At 44.8% G+C, this 16,499-nt stretch overlaps 1 protein-coding gene across 1 annotated transcript in view; it reads left to right on the top strand.

The window, feature by feature from the left end:
- Positions 1-13,352, top strand: part of SLC7A14 (solute carrier family 7 member 14) — a 51,477-nt gene extending 38,125 nt beyond the window's left edge. The window contains exon 7 of the mRNA XM_055308453.1: positions 13,030-13,352. Within this exon, the coding sequence (XP_055164428.1) occupies positions 13,030-13,352 (323 nt within the window). The remainder of the gene's footprint in view (positions 1-13,029) is intronic.
- Positions 13,353-16,499: the final 3,147 nt, after the last annotated feature.

Below are 16,499 nucleotides of genomic sequence, written 5' to 3'. Positions count from 1 at the left end.
GGGTGTTTAGCACTGTGTCCTCGGTGCCTGGAACATAAATACTTAATAAATACTTAATAAATACTTCTTAATTTATGAATTAATAAATTTATAATAAATTTATTAATAATACTTAATAAATACTTAATAATACTTGATTATTACTTAATAAATAATAAATACTTCTCTATGCTTAATAAATACTTCTCTATGACTAATGTTCATATGAGAAAAAAGAAATAGCCGGAAAGGAACTCCAGGAGGTAGAATTTAAACTGTAAGCCTAGGGGCGCCTGGGCGGCTTAGTCAGTTAAGCATCTGCCTTTGACTAAGTTCATGATCTCAGGGTCCTGGGATCGAGCCCCGAGTTGGGCTCGCTGCTCAGTGGGGAGCCTGCTTCACCCTCTCCCTCTGTTATCGCTCTCGTTCTTACTCTCTCCCAAATAAATAAATGAAACCTTAAAAAATAAAAACAAAAAACCGTAAGCCTATCAGATAAGACTTACATAGGGGAAAGTGGAGTAAAAACAGTGCTCAAAAGAAAGTGCCTAAGTCTTCCAGCAGATTCTTCCCCACGAAAGGGCCAGCCTGGGTCTTCCTGTAAACATCCTGTCCCAATTTTTCACAATTCTAAGTCTCACCCTTTGTTAGACGTTCAGGGGAGTTCTTGAGAGAACCCCACTAATTCATCAAGGTTTTACTACTTACATGATTTATTCAGAACCTCTCCTCCATTTAAGTATTTTTCCACTGGAACATATAGCTAACCGATGGAAAGGTTCTACTGTGGGTAGAAGCGACTGAAGAAGGTAGAAATATTTCAGTCATGTATTTGCTAAATAATTGAAGACATAGACATGAAGACAGGCAATTATTCATTCATTCCTAGAATCTTTTTTTTTTTTTAGAATCTTTTTTTTAAGATTTATTTATTCATGAGAGACACAGAGAGAGAGGCAGAGACACAGGCACAGGGAGAAGCAGGCCCCATGCAGGGAGCCTGATGCGGGACTCGATCCCAGGACCCCGGGATCACACCCTGAGCTGAAGGCAGACGCTCAACCACTGAGCCACCCAGGCATCCCCATCCTATAGTCTTAAAGCTGGAAGTGACCTTCAATATCTAGCACAATGTTACCCACAGTGTGGTGACCATTCCATCAGTAATATTTGGGCTGATTTTAGACAGTATATGAATGAATATTTTTTGAGCTTTTAAAAAATTTACATAGTGGGCTGCCTGGGTGGCTCAGTCGGTTAAGCATCTGCCTTTGACTCAAGTCATGATCTCAGAGTCCTGGGATCAAGCTCCGTGTTGGGCTCCCTGCTCAGCAAGGATGCTGCTTCTCCCTCTCCCTCTGTGCTTGCTCTCTCTCTCTCCAGTAAATAAATAAAATCTTTTTAAAAAATTTAAAATATTACATAGTTATTATATATATTTTCACATACACCAGAAAATAGATAGATAGATAGATAGATAGATAGATAGATGATAGATAGACTCACATGGATCTGATGGTTATTTTTTAAATTTAAAAAGTGAATCAAATTAAAGAAAAAAACATGAGTCCTAGGACAGGTGCCATGATTCATAGTAATAATTAACACTTAATATTGCCCTTACCACATATCAGCCATCATGCGAGGGCTTTCCTCACGCTGACGTACGTAATCCTCACGACGACCTTCATCTTACAGATGAGGAAACTGAGGCACTTCACCGAAGTCACACAGCTAGAGTTTGGTAGAACTAAAATTAGGTAGTGTGGGCCCAGGGGTCATGACCCTGTGAAGCCACCACAGTAAATATGCGGTATAGAAATAACTTAAGCTGGAGAAACCCCAACATCTTGTACCCCTCCCCACTTCTCCCTCTGTGAGCTTCACAGATGATGAACCTGAACCTCTGAAAGGTCAAATAACATGCTCAAGGTCAACAGGAATAACTGGAAGCTCCTCACAGAGCTACTATTAAAATCCAGCGTTCTCCACACGCAGATCCGCAGCCCGCATCTCCCCACCAGGGCACCCCTGAGCATCCTTCCTACTGGATCCAAATGTTGGATCTGTGGTTTGTGCAGATTAACGCCTACCATCGGGGCTGGGTTCACAGGGCACAAGCTCTGCAGTCACACAGGGCCCTGCAGGGGTCCAATACTCGGCTGCTGCTTCCTTGAATTCTTAACAACATTTTTTTCTTAACAACTTTTTAACAAGAGGCCCTATGGTTTCATTTTGTACCGGGGCCCACAAATTACATCAGCACTCTGCATCTTGTCTATGATTTCTGGAGCACCAGAGGCATTTTTGCGAGAGTGGGAAGGTGGCAGGGACCCTTGCCTTTGGGGTCAAACTGCCCAGGTGCAAATCACAGGTCTGTCACTCCTGTGTCTTAGGACCTTGAGCAGTTCACTTAGCAACTTTGGGTCTCAATCCACTCGCCTGTGAAAATGCAGATGACTCTACTAGTCTTGATCTGGTGCTGTTTGGGGCTTAAACAAGAAAAGGGGCACCTGGGTGGCTCAGCCTGTTAAGCGTCAGACTCTCGATTTCGGCTCAGGTCGTGATCTCAGGGTGGTGAGGTCGAGCCCCACATCAGGCTCTGCGCTAAGCATGGAGCCTGCTTGGGATCCCCCCCTCTCCCCTTCTCTCTCTGCCCCTCCCCTTTCTCTTTCTCTCTAAAATATAAGGAAATCTGTAAGAATTTTAAAAGAAAATATTGGGGAAAGTAATATGAATTATTTCTTTCCTGGCTTTCTTTTTCAAATCAAAAATGATTCATTGGCCCCGAGACTAGCTATCACATGCCAAAGCATAGCACAGCATGAACCTGTTCTGACTCAGGCTGCCCTCCCAGTTATCAAGCAGAAGAAAACTCCCAGGGAGCCTTTTGTAATCTTGCTGATAGCATAAACTTCAAACTCGTTCCAGAAACGGATACTCCCCGACATGGGAGGATGTCACCCTGCAGCCTGGGGCTGGCCAGACAGAGAGCACAGGAGCTTGCAGCTCAGCAAGCACCCAGCTGCTAGCCACTAACTGCTCTAGCATCATGGTCTTTGAAGCCTGGCACCTGAGGGGCTTTGCCTAGAACAAAGATTCTCAACCTTGACTGCAGAATCACCCGACTGCCACTGAACTATCCTAGGCCCAGGATCCCCTCCTCAGAGATTTCTTTATTAAGTTGGCCTGGTGTGGCCAAAAACTGGGTATCTTTTTAGACCTCTCCAGGTAATTTTAATGTGCGGTCAGGTTTACAATGATCTAGAACAGGGGTTCTCAAAGAGTGGTCCCAGGCCGGCAGCATCAATATTACATGGGAGCTAGTTAGAAATGGGATTTTCTACCCCAAACCTTGCAAGTCAGAATCTCTGAGAGCAATTTGGGTTTTAGCAAACCCTACAGATTATTCTGATGCATGCTAAAATGTGAGAACCACGGACCTAGAGAGAAAAATAAGAAGATCATTAGTAAGCAGGGCAGATAATTTAATTACAAAAACTCCCTGTTTCTCAAAAACAAATTTTTACGTGTGTAAAATACATCTATCCCACAACCCCAAATTGGCCTATAAAATTTTCAAAGATCTAATAGAATATCCCACCTCTAACCTTCTGAGTCTCCAAAATGTCAGATTTTTCTTCTTAATTTCTCTATTCATAGTATAACTTTCCTGGGGAGAGCAGTAGAGATATTTTTAAATGAAGCTTCTTATGAAACATCAGCTACTTTTTAAAAAGAAGATTTACGTGGTTAGGCTGAGTCATAACTCGATAATCTTCTTAGGCACTTCTTTTTACCCAGGCTTCTCGAAATGAATCTTAATTACAGCATTTTTCTAACAATGTTTTTGCTAAGCTTTTGACCTTCAGATGAGCACGACTCATGGAGTAAAATAAGGCACAAGTCCCAACAAGATTACTCAGCGCCTGTTTCTTTTCCTTCAGAGAAATAACACACATAGCAAACGTTTGATAATCCGAACAAAATGAGCACAGAGCAGCCTTGGTTTTTCCCTTTTCTCTTAGATGAGGTAAGTTTGTAAAAGAACACATCAGGGGGTTGGACAGAGTCTCAGGGAGCCTGAAACTAGCAGTGACCAGGATGACGCTATTCGGTGGCACTCTCCAGGTCTACTGTTGTGGACTTCAGGACTGTTGTGGGACTTCATTATAAGGTAGTCATCTGGTCAACCAGCTTGTGGGCCCCCGCCCCCCAAGAACTGCCAAGTTCTCACCTGGAATCTTTTCAGCCCCTCTGAGAAAACACATTCTTATCTAAAGACTTAGAACAGACAGTGATGTGGCCACAAACTCCATAAACCCTGTACTAAAACAAAACTTACAAAGAGAAGACACACCTATGGTCTTTACCTGAGCCATTATTTGAAAATCCTTTGGGGAATGGACTCAAAGCAGCTCTTGTCATGAAGGGGAGAGGAGAGGAGGAAGGGGGCCATGAACTGGAGGCAGCGAGGGCATCAAGATAAATCAATTCCTGAGCATACGGCCCATAAACAAGCTTGAAACTCTCCTTGTAGACAGAGGAGAAAACAATTGGTAACTTCATGAACTAAATCATGCTAAAATGGGCAAAAAAAAAAAATCATGAAGGCCAGGATGAGGATGGCAGCTGGGCCAGTGCGATTCCAAGGAGGGAGTGTGGAGCGGATCCCGCTGACAGTCGAGGCTGCCTGCCGGCAGAGGGGCGGTCCTGGACGGGGTATGTGTGGCGAAGAGGGCCTGGGATTGATCCCCCGGTCTATACGTCTACGCGGGCAGCAGCTGCAGTGTTGGCTCTCCTTTGAGACCACAGAAGGAAGGGATGGTGGGGGGGTGGGGCATGGCAGGGATGAAAGGCCCTGGAGTAGGTGCCCACAGTGCACCTAGAACCCACTTAGGGTCATAACACAGTGAGCCCTGGGCGGCTTTCCCCCAACACTACATTTGTAAGATTCATCCGTGTTGTTGCTCATGGTTTTAGTTTGTTCATTTTCCTTGGCCAGCCAGTCTTCCGCTGTGATAATAATATGCGGTTCTGGTACCCACGGGCCTGCATCCACCCTAGTGCCCATGGACCTGTATCCATCCTGGTGCCCACAGGCCCGTATCCATTCTGGTGCCCATGGGCCTGTATCCTTCCCGGTGCCCACGGGCCTGTATCCACTCTAGTGCCCATGGACCAGTATCCATCCTGGTGCCCACTGGCCTGTATCCATTCTGGTGCCCATGGGCCTGTATCCATCCCAGTGCCCACGGGCCTGCATCCACTCTAGTGCCCATGGACCAGTATCCATCCTGGTGCCCATGGACCAGTATCCATTCCGGTGCCCATGGGCCTGTATCCATCCCGGTGCCCACGGGCCTGCATCCACTCTAGTTCCCATGGACCAGTATCCATCCTGGGGCCCACAGGCCTGTATCCATTCTGGTGCCCACGGGCCTGTACCCATCCTGGTGCCCACGGGCCTGTATCCATTCTAGTGCTCACAGACTATTTGATGGCTTCCAATCTGGAGCCATTACAAATAGAGCTGCTATGAACATTCCTGCACATGTTGTTTGGTGGACACATGGACACATTTCCCTGGGGTTTCTGTTGAGTTAGAAGTGGAACTGCTGGCTTGGATTATTGCATTTTTAAAAAAATATTCCTTTACAAGATTGCCTTCTGGCTCATGGCCATTATACTCTTCAAATAAAATAAGGGCTCCCGGTTCCATTTTGCAGATGGGAAACTGAGGTATAGGGTAATGTGACTTTATGTTTGATTAGTTGCAGAGCCAGGGAGAGAATCTCCACCAGCCGCCCAACCGCCCCACTCTACCTGACCCTGCTCTTCCTGGCCACACCATATTAAACAAACCTTATTGTCGTTATAATCAACAGGGCTTTCGGTGGTATTTTAAAAACTAACCAGCAAAGTGGGAGTTGGTAGGGATTGAAGTGGGTGGGGAGGACACTTTCTCATTACCATCCAGCCTTCCTCTCTGCGTTGGCAAATGTCTGTTTTGGAAAGTTGATCCTAGGGTAGTAAAAATAAAAAAGCCTCTGGGCATAACAAAGTGCCTCAGTTATCTGCGGCAGGCAGGGCTTCCTGCTGGAAAGTGAGCCCCAGGAAGAGGTAGCTCCACCCAGCCTGAGGTCAGGTGGCCCACCTCCTCTGGCCCTGAGCCTGGTACTGCCCACAGAGGACAGGAGGCTCCCAGGGGACTCTAGAGATCCAGCAGCAGCCCCTTAGCCAGAGTTCGTGCTAGTGGGGTTAGAAATCTGCTGTTACCATCTCCAGGTCACCCAGGCTCTTCTCAGAGTTGAGTTTTTGTTTGAGGTTTTTCTCTCATATGCTCCAGAGACCCCTGCCCCCTCCTGCCACCTCTCTCACCTGTAGGTTTGGGATCATTTACTTAATTTGCACAGATGGATCAACACAAGGAGAGTAAATTGGTGTTTTGGCCACTGATGCTCAGGTGTCCCAGCATCTGAAAGCAAGCCTGGCATTTCTCAACCTCCCCAGGAGGTGCCTGAGTGGGATGGAAACAGCCATCAGTTTAGACTCAATAGATATAAATTCCAGGGCCATTTCTTTTTCGGTTTTGTTTTATTTTTATTGACGTTCGATTTGCCAACATATAGTATAACACCAGTGCTCATCCCGTTGGATGCCTGTCACCAAATTACCCCATCCCCCAACCCCCCTCCCCTTCCTCAGCCCTTTGTGTGTTTCCCAGAGTTAGGAGTCTCTCATGATCTGTCTGCCTCTCTAATTTTTCCCCACTCACTTCCCCTCCTTTACCCTATAATCCCTTTCATTATTTCTTATATTCCGCATATGAGTGAAACCACTTGATGATTGTCCTTCTCCGATTAACTTATTTCACTCAGCATAATACCCTCCAGTTCCATCCACATAGAACCAAATGGTGGGTATTTGTCTTTTCTGATGGCTGAATGATATTCCATTGTATACATAGACCACAGCTTCTTTATCCATTCCTCTGTCGAAAGACTCATGGCTCTTTCCACAGTCTGGCTATTGTGGAAATTGTGGGTATAAACATCGGGGTGCAGGTGTCCCGGCGTTTCACTGCATCTGAATCTTTGGGGTAAATCCCCAGCAGTGCAATTGCTGGGCCGTAGGGCAGGTCTATTTTTACCTCTTTGAGGAACCTCCACACAGTTTTCCAGAGTGGCTGCACCAGTTCACATTCCCACCAACAGTGCAGGAGGGTTCCCCTTTCTCCACATCCTCTCCAACATTTGTCATTTCCTGTCTTGTAAATTTTCCCCATTCTCACTGGTGTGAGGTGGGATCTCACTGTGGTTTTGATTTGTATTTCCCTGATGACAAGTGATGCGGAGCATTTTCTCATGTGCTTGTTGGCCATGTGTAGGTCTTCATTGGAGAAATGTCTCTTCATGTCTTCTGCCCATTTCATGATTGGATTGTTTGTTTCTTGGGTGTTGAGTTTAATAAGGTCTTTATAGATCTTGGATACCGGCCCTTTATCTGATAGGTCATTTGCAAATATCTCCTCCCATTCTGTAGGTTGTCTTTTAGTTTCGTGAACTCTTCCAGGGCCATTTTAATCACTGATTTATTAAACAGCTCCTAACCTCTCTGGGATGATGGACGAGAAAGGACTTTTTTACAAGGGTTTTACGATCACGAAGTGTCCTACCACAAAGAGAAGGTCCATTAAATTGCCCAAGACATAATTCTTCATCTTGTCTAGCCTCAACCTCTCTTGGGCACATTCTCCACCAGGAAATTTATGTCTGGAAGAAGAGCCAGTGTCTCCTTTCAAATATTTCCCTTGGCTGTAAACGGCCTTTCGCAGGACGCATTGCCATTACCTTCGAGCAGGGCTGGCATCCAGCCCGTGTGCCCAGGTACAGCCATGTCTGTTTTTAAAACACTGATACACTTCTGTGCCTGCTGCTCACCAGCCGCTGCCCTAAGTGTCTCCCCTCTCAAAGATCTGTCAATGGAAAAGAAATAACTCCAGCCCAGCAGGAGGGTCTCCAAGACCCTGATGCAACAAAAGAAGATAATTCCCTTCTGAGTTTTAACATCACACCTGCCTTTCATTTATTAAAAATAGAAAATGTGTAACTACAAAGCAATGGATCTAAGTTTTTAAAGAATAGCAGGATTAAATCGCAAGCATCCATTAGCCATCTCATTCTTGATGAGATGAGATCTCATTCTTGAGGCTTGGTTCCAAATGACTTCCAGCTTATGCCGAAAGCAAATCCTCTCTCAAAAGATAAAACTTTGCCATCTGTAAAGATTTACAAAGAATAGGACAGCAGTCCCAATGACAAGTAACAGTGCCCAAAAACTATATCAAGCAGTAATAGCACCATCGGAGTCTTTAGCCTCATAAGGTGAAGAGTTTTTCCCAACCAGCTTAGTAACTCAGGGAGATTTTAATACTTCTGAATATCAGATGATATTAAGGAATTATTATTAGTTTTTAGATGTGATTGATTATGATACCAGGTTTTTTCAAGAAGTCTGTTTTAAAGACACATAGTTAATCATTTACAGGTGAAGCATAGGAAGGAAGGGATTTGTCTCAAAATAATCTGAAGAGAAGGGCACAAGGAGGTGGGTGTCAGTGCCAAGTACATGAGGTTCTTTATACTATTCTCTCTGTTTTGGTATATATTTGCAATTCTTCAAACTAAAAAGCTAAGCAAAAAGTGTTTCAATCAGTCTATTCCCCATGGCCAACCCTTGGTAGGTAAGAGAAATAACAGATAGAGGCACTCTGGGTCAGGACACGGAGAGCCCCTGAAGGATTCACAGTCTGACCACTAACAGTGTTGCTGTGGAAAATCTCTTATTTTGTCCTATGCCCCAGTATCCTGTCTGTGAGATGCACATAATCATAACCTTCCCATTCCCTACCACCCGCTGCCCCCCCCCAGCCACATACACTCTCTCACTCACACTCACACTCACACTCACACTCACAGACATTCCCAAACAGACTAGAAGGAATCTAAACAAGATAACATATGTATAACATTTGAACCCCCTGGGAGAAAGGTACAACATAAATAATGCATCATGAGGACCTCAGCACCCAGAAGTGTTGTGTGAAGTTCAGTTTAGATGATTCAGAATTCCCAGAATCCCAGCAGACTTTTCAGAAACTACCTCATGCTTAGTTTTCTAAGCCAACTGAAAAAAGGAGCAGAAACAAAACACCCTGCTTCTACACAGGAGGCTTTTAGCAGCTCTGTTTACTCCTCCGACACAAAGCCTTTGTTTATGCGTGACAGATGGTAGTACATGCTCCTCTTCTCTCTCTCTACCTCCCTTCTACCCTCCCTCCCTCACTTCATTTGTTCCCCTCTGTTTCTTTGTCCCCCTCTATTTTGCCTTTTCTCCAATCCCTGGTGCCTTAGACCACTTTTCTTGAGCTTACTCAAGTGCCAGCAACAAGGGCCAGACCTTTGTCCAGGCTGACCATTCATTCTATCAGGCTGCCTGCCCATGGTCACTTGTTGGTTGAGAGCACTCATATTTGAAATATTTTATTAATTTATTTGAGAGAGAGAAAGAGAAAGAGCATGGCAGGGAGGGGCAGATCAAGAGAAAGAGATAGAGACTCTCAAGCAGACTCTGCTGAGCCCCAAGCCTGGCATGGGGCCCCGTCACACAACCTTGAGATCACAACCTGAGCTGAAACCACGAGTCAGACACTCAACCGACTGTGCCACCCAGGCAACCCAAAATATATTTTTGAAGACAAAATAACACACCATCAAAATGACAGGGGGTTCGGAGCAAACATCAAAAGGCCCATAAACATTTACAGGGCAGATTTCCATGAGTTGCTTTCTCAAAGTAATCATAGTCAATGCATTCGTGTGCACACAGGTTCCTTCAGACACAGCCATTCCCAAAGAACAAATGTAGACATAACCTCTTAGTATATACTGTGATAAGAATGGTCTATAAACCAGCCTGCAGAGGGCAGGTGTGAAGGTCCGGATATTCAAGAGTCTTCTCTCTATCCATGTGGAATGCTGTCTTGGCCTGTCTCCCAGCCTGTTTCCTTTTTCTGTAAAATAAAGGTGCCCAAACAGATCCATAGACTCTTTCCAGCTCTAAATATCTAGTATTCTATGAGGCTTTTCAAGAATTCCCATAAATCAGTCTAGCTGACCCCACCCCACCTGGTTGGGGCAGGGAAAGGTCCGTCAGAACACATGTCAAACCGGTACTTGAATGATGATGACCTGTGTGATGTCAGAGCAGAGAACTTAGGGGCAAAGGGAAAAGGAAAAGAAATGGTATTAAGTTCAGTCGGGCAATGACTTCCTTAGAGAGGGTCGGAGAAGGGGATCAGATGGAAAGAATTGATATAATAGATTTCAAGCAGGAATAGGAGGCAAGATTTGACACCTGCTTTGACGTCTAAGAGAAAAAGAGAGCAAAAAGGCAAAAATGAGCAAAAAGAGGTATGTTTGACTCCAATCGGTCTCCTGAAATTTATTCTCAAGTCTCAAGCATGCTTCCCATGGAGGCATTCTCCAAGAAGCAGCATACTGGCCCTTTTAGAAGGGGTCTTAACTTGATGCCTTGTCCTCCACAAGGGTAATAACTATCCCCCACGGCTACTCCCCACCCCCCAACAAGAAGGAGTAAAGAGCCGTTTTCAGAAAAATGAAGTCACTATTTGAGAGTAGCTCCATCTGCAAATGATTAACTCTGGGATTTATTACCAATTAGGACTATAAATCTCTGCTTACTTTGGCTCCTGGAAAGTTGATTTCACTGGGGGTTGGGGTAGGGGGTGAGGAGAAAGTCATTTGAGACAACGAGGGAGAAATCCAAGCTTAAAAAGACACACTTCAAATTCAAAAGGAGCAAGGTTTCTCAAGCACCAAAGAGGAAAGCAGAACTTGACCTTGCGGTTCTAAGCAAACAGCTGTAGATGCCTGCAGGGTTAGCAAAGTGAAACGGACTAGTGCCACTCCAAAGAGGGTGCCTGGGGTCTGGAAGGGGGTTGCATAATCGAGTGGCATCCAGTGGCCGAGCCCTAATATGGCCGGTGTTCACAACGGAGTACAGGCCTCAGGAGCTTTATGGTCTTGATCTAAGGGGTTCCCAGTCTTGGCTGACCATTGGACTCACCTGCGAAGCTTTAAAACATACCTATGCTTTGATCACACTACAGACCGATTAAATCAGAATCTCCAGGGCTGGGGCTTGGGCGAGAGGGCACTTCAAAACCTCCCCAGGTGACCCTCTGGCGGAGCCAGGGTTGAAAACCACTCTGATCTCATTTCAGCCTAATGGCAATCTCAGATTATAGGTACGGTCTTTCTATCACGAAGAGAAAACGGAGACACAAAGAGGTGAAGTGACTGGTCCAGGGTAAGCCAGCTAACAGTGATGGGGGCAAGATTTGAATCCAGGGCTCACACTCTTCATCACCATGTCCTATTACCCCCCAAGGCTATGGTTCCCAGCTATTCCAAGCCCTGAGCTTTCATGAGCTTTTCAAGATAGAAAATGGGGTTTCTTGGGCCACCTGGGTGGCTCAGTGGTTCAGAGTCTGCCTTCGGCTCAGGTTGTGATCCCAGGGTCCTGGGATCGAGTCCTACATCAGGCTCCCCATAGGGAGCCTGCTTCTCCCTCTGCCTGTGTCTCTGCCTCTCTCCCATGAATAAATAAAACCTTAAAAATAAAGAAAATGGGATTTCTCAAGCTATTTTTTAAGATTTACTTATTTATGTATTTATTTTTCAGAGAGAGAGGGAGCATGAGCAAGAGGGGCAGAGGCAGAGAGAATTCAAGCAGGAACACCTGGGTGGCTCAGCAGTTGAGCGTTTGCCTTTAGCTCGGGTTGTGATCTTGGGGTCCTGGGATCGAGTCCCACATCAGGCTCCCTGCATGGAGCCTGCTTCTCCCTCTGCCTGTGTCTCTGCCTCCCTCTCTGTGTATCTCATGATTAAAATTTTAAAAATCTAAAAAAAAAAAAAAAAAAAAAGAATCCCAAGCAGACTCCTCATTGAGCACAGAGCCTGATTGCAGGGCTCAACCTCAGGACCCTGAGATCACCACCTGAGCCGAAACCAAGCGTCAGATGTTTAACCGACTGCACCACCCAAGCACCCCTCAAGTTATTCTTATATGTAATTTCAAAAAAAATTATAATAGAAATGAAACATTAGCCCTTATTTAATACTACATATTAACTAGGCAAGCAAGTTTCTTCCTCCTGCTTGCAATGTCATCAAATAAGGAGGTTGCACTGGAAATGTCATGCTCCTCAGGAGTTCTCATTCATTCACCCAACAAGCATTCATTAAGTGCCAGTCTTCTGCAGAGTCTATGAAATGGAACCTCCTTGTGCAGATAATCACACAGATGTTCTAAGGGCCTTAGTGGCAGGCACCAGACACCCCAAGAGCCCACAGAAGAAAGTGAACAGCTCTGAGTGGCCGCAGTACATATGATACTCCTTTGGTGAATGAAAAAAGGCAAAGTAAACCATAGGGCATTATACGCACACCGCTCAGTGGTGAAACGAAAGATGGAGTCCCTAACTGGAGGTGAGAGATAATAAAATACTGTAAGAAAAAAAAATAAAATAAAAATAAAATACTGTAAGAAGGGTAGGAACCTACTATGGGTGACTCACAAAAACTTAAGCCAGGGTGGAAAATGCAAATTCCCAGTTGGCACCTACACAACAGTAGTGAACAGGGGGGTGAGGACAGAGGTGACCAGAGAGCCCCCGATCTGTCTAAGGAGGCAGCTAGTGCTCACCTCTAGCCACACCCGTCACGTAGGAATGTGGGAGTAGTGATGTCAGACCGCCCGGCTTCTGGAGGGGAGGCTGTAGATATGGGTTGCTTAATGCAAGGTATCCCAATTCTTAAATGACATCTAATTCGAGTCTCTTCAAGACACTCTTTAGACAAAAGAAAACACATCCACGGCCAGCTCTGCTTGCACCACTGAGTATCTCCCCACTAGCCCCATGGATCCCAAAGCTCACTCGCCCGTGCCTTTCCCTCCCTGCAGGTATGCTCATTTATTTTGGGTATGGCATCTGGAACAGCACCCTGGAAATCAGCGCCCGCGAAGAGGCCCTGCACCAGAGCACGTACCAGCGCTACGACGTGGATGACCCCTTCTCGGTGGAGGAGGGTTTCTCCTACGCCACCGAAGGCGAGAGCCAGGAGAACTGGGGCGGGCCGGCCGAAGACAAAGGCTTCTATTACCAACAGATGTCAGATGCTAAGGCAAACACCCGGACGAGTAGCAAAGCGAAGAGCAAAAGCAAACACAAACAGAACTCGGAGGCCCTGATTGCAAATGATGAGTTAGATTACTCTCCAGAGTAGGAGTAACCACACAAGAAACGTGTAGAAACGGTGGTGGTTTCTTTTCAGTAACTTAACCTGTGGGCTAGAGGGTGAAAACATTTTTGGCTCTCATTTCAAAAGTCCAGCCTTCCCCCAGAGTCAGTCCCTGGCCATAGCCTGTCATTTGCTACTTTTGCCCTTCTGGATAGTTCCGTCGAAGGGTTTAACCTGGGTTCCATCACTGATCCCCTTATTTAAAAAAAAAAAAAAACAAAAAACAAAACTAAACAAGAGGCTACAAAGAAATTCTCTCTTAGGTGCAACCATCAGAGCTGATAGCGGCAAATGTTTCCCAGGCCTTTGCTTTGCTGGTTGAACCTTTTTGCTTCTTACTGAGACCCCAGAAGCAAGGGGCTAACTTCTTGGGCCACACTGAGGCTACAGCTCCTCCTGGAGATGTGCCAAAGCAGGTGGGTGTGGGCACAAGGCCGCATCTCAGCCCCCAGGATGACAAGGGCAAAGATCTTCCAGGCACACCCCGCTGGGAGCTGCTCCCAGAGGTCGAGGGCAGGTGGGCCTTGGCGCTTCCTCAGCAAGCAACACTTTGTCCTGAAACCTCACAAAGACGAACTCATGGAGCAGACACACGCTTCTTTCCATTCACCAAGCCTGTCACAGTCTCCAAACTCTAGCTTTAGGACCCAGCAAAAGTTAGGGATGCTGAGACCATTTCCCCAGAGGTTTCGGACTTACCATAAAGCAGTCTTGCGGACCCAAACGATATGGTAAGAAGCACCATCAAAGCGCTCCTTAAATGCCCAGAAAAAAAAAATTAATTCTTCACCTCTTGCAGTGAAGGCCAGAAGGGCATTGGCAGGACTTAACTCTCTGCCACACCTTTCCTTTTGCCAGCTTTTCAGCTCCTGCTGATATAATGAAAGGGGGCAAAGTTGGAGCATGATTTCATGGCATTGATATGCCTTGAAGAAGTAGGCCGTTTGTTTTATAATCGGATAAAAATCTTTACAAGGTGAAGTGACCCCGCCACTGAGATCACATTGCAAATTCTATTTTAAATTTCCAAAATTATAAATTGTGTAGTTTTTTTTTTTTTTTTTGAGATTTGCCGGCCCCTGATTGGTGGGGGCTCCTCAGAAAACAAAAATGCTGAAGCTCAACTACTTAGGTAATCGCATTCCAAGAGATCACGTTTCACTTCTGAACCTTGAGTAGCTGGCTCTGCTCTTCGACCTGCATTTTGTCTGTTATTTCCCAAAGCCCAAAGAAATACCTACCTGGTAAGGTCTCAATCGGGCCAGAAGAGGGGCTCTTAAAGGAATTTTCTCAGAAATGACCTAGATGAGAGAAAGCACAGCAGGAAAAAAACACATGGCCCATAAATTCTACTCTTGGGTCCCAGGGATTCCTGGGCTGCGCTGAGATGTGCCCTGTGAACCAGCAGGCACAGTTTCAATCAAGCTACAATCTTTGTGGGAGTTTCCTGAAAGGGGGGCAAAATAGCAAATTTCTTGCCCTCTCTCTCCCGGACCTAGCATTATGCCAAAAGTTTTCCAAAATACATCAACTACTGTGAAGTGTATTCTTTCTTAAAGGTTGAGGTCATGCCATCTTGGCAGCCTTTAGGATTATGGAAAAGAGACAAAAGTCCATTTTTTTCACTCCGTGAACACTGATTGAGATTGAACCAAGTGCTAAGCACTGGAAATAGAAAAAAAGTGTAACGTTCTGCTCTCGGGGGCTCCCAGTTCAGGGAATGGGAAGCACTAGAGCCTGACAAATGAGTATAAAACAACCAAGACTGACAAGTCCTCCTGGTTGATGCACTGGGCTTTTAACATAGAGTAAAATAAAAGGTCAATTGAAGCTAATATTTTTTAAACATGCTTTGAAGCAAATTGCGTATCACACCCATGGCCAATGAATGCCAGTAAATTCAAGGAACTTCTATTTTCTAGAGCTTCTTTTTCATTCCTCTGTATTAATTGTTTAGAATTCTGGTTTCCTGGGGCCATTTTGTCATTTTAACGTGATGCATGGCAAAGCCGTGTTTTCTCCTCTCTAAACTTAGCCCTAAGGATACAGTGCCTGGCCTGTGAAATATATCCCTGGGGATGAACTGTAGACTAATTATCAGTAGTTTTTTGTGAATACAAAGTTTTGATCTAGTTTCAAGACTCAACAAATCTGCCTAAACTAAATATGAGGCGTTAAGACTGAGATATCCAGGTAGATGGGGCGAGGCTATATGCATTAAAAATGGTCAAAAAGAAATATGGATGTAAACTAACACAGTCTTAAGGTGGATGAAAGAACCCCCTTTTATTAGCAAGGGTTAAGTATTAAGGTAACAATAGTTTGGTGGCAGATGTATGAAATTTCTGGAGCATGGGGAGAGAGGACACATAGTAAACACCGCTGGTATTAGTTTCGTGAAGACCCAATGAATGGCTCTTTTTTTACTGGAGGCATTTCTCCCAAGTCTTATCTCCTTCTTTTTATGATCTTGGTCTCTTTCTTTCTCTGTCGTTAGTCATCTCCGTAGCAGTCTTGGTTTAAAAAAAAAAAAAATCAGTATGATAGAAAAAGATCTTGTAAGGTAAATTGACATGTTGTTGTTCACGTGTCCCAGCCTCTGGGAAATGGTCCCAGATTTCACAATGCAGTCTCAAATACCATCATTTACTAGAATGATCATATTAGTGTTTCCTAGCAATTTCCTCAAGACCGCATTGGTGGAATCACATTAAAAGTAAGATCACCTATAATTACCGCAGAAACGTAGCCTTCTTGAATGGAGTCCAAGGAAGACCTACATTTTATTGAATTCTTCTCTCCTGCAAGAGCTCCTCCAGGGAGGTTTCATCGTGTGAATTAGTGGTGTGGAGCCAATTACTTGATTGTTTTGTAATTGTATTCTATTTATCGGTACTTTTGCTTCCTTTCACAAGGATTTCAAAGTGGCTATTAAAATCCATATAATGTAAAAATAAGTGAGGAGCTTGGGTAAATAAAGACAGAAATAGGATAAGACAAAGCTAGAAGTGTGTTCAGTGCACAAATGCACAATCTTGAGATGTGTTGCTAAATTTCTCAATGAAGGGGCAACTTGAAAAATAATAATAATGGAAAATAATGAAAATGTTGGTACTGACAAGAAGAAATACC

Source organism: Nyctereutes procyonoides, unplaced genomic scaffold (genome assembly GCF_905146905.1).
Source record: "Nyctereutes procyonoides isolate TBG_1078 unplaced genomic scaffold, NYPRO_anot_genome, whole genome shotgun sequence".
Classification (NCBI taxonomy): domain Eukaryota; kingdom Metazoa; phylum Chordata; class Mammalia; order Carnivora; family Canidae; genus Nyctereutes; species Nyctereutes procyonoides.
Note: the sequence above shows the minus strand (reverse complement) of the source record. Positions and strands in the feature narration are given on the sequence as shown.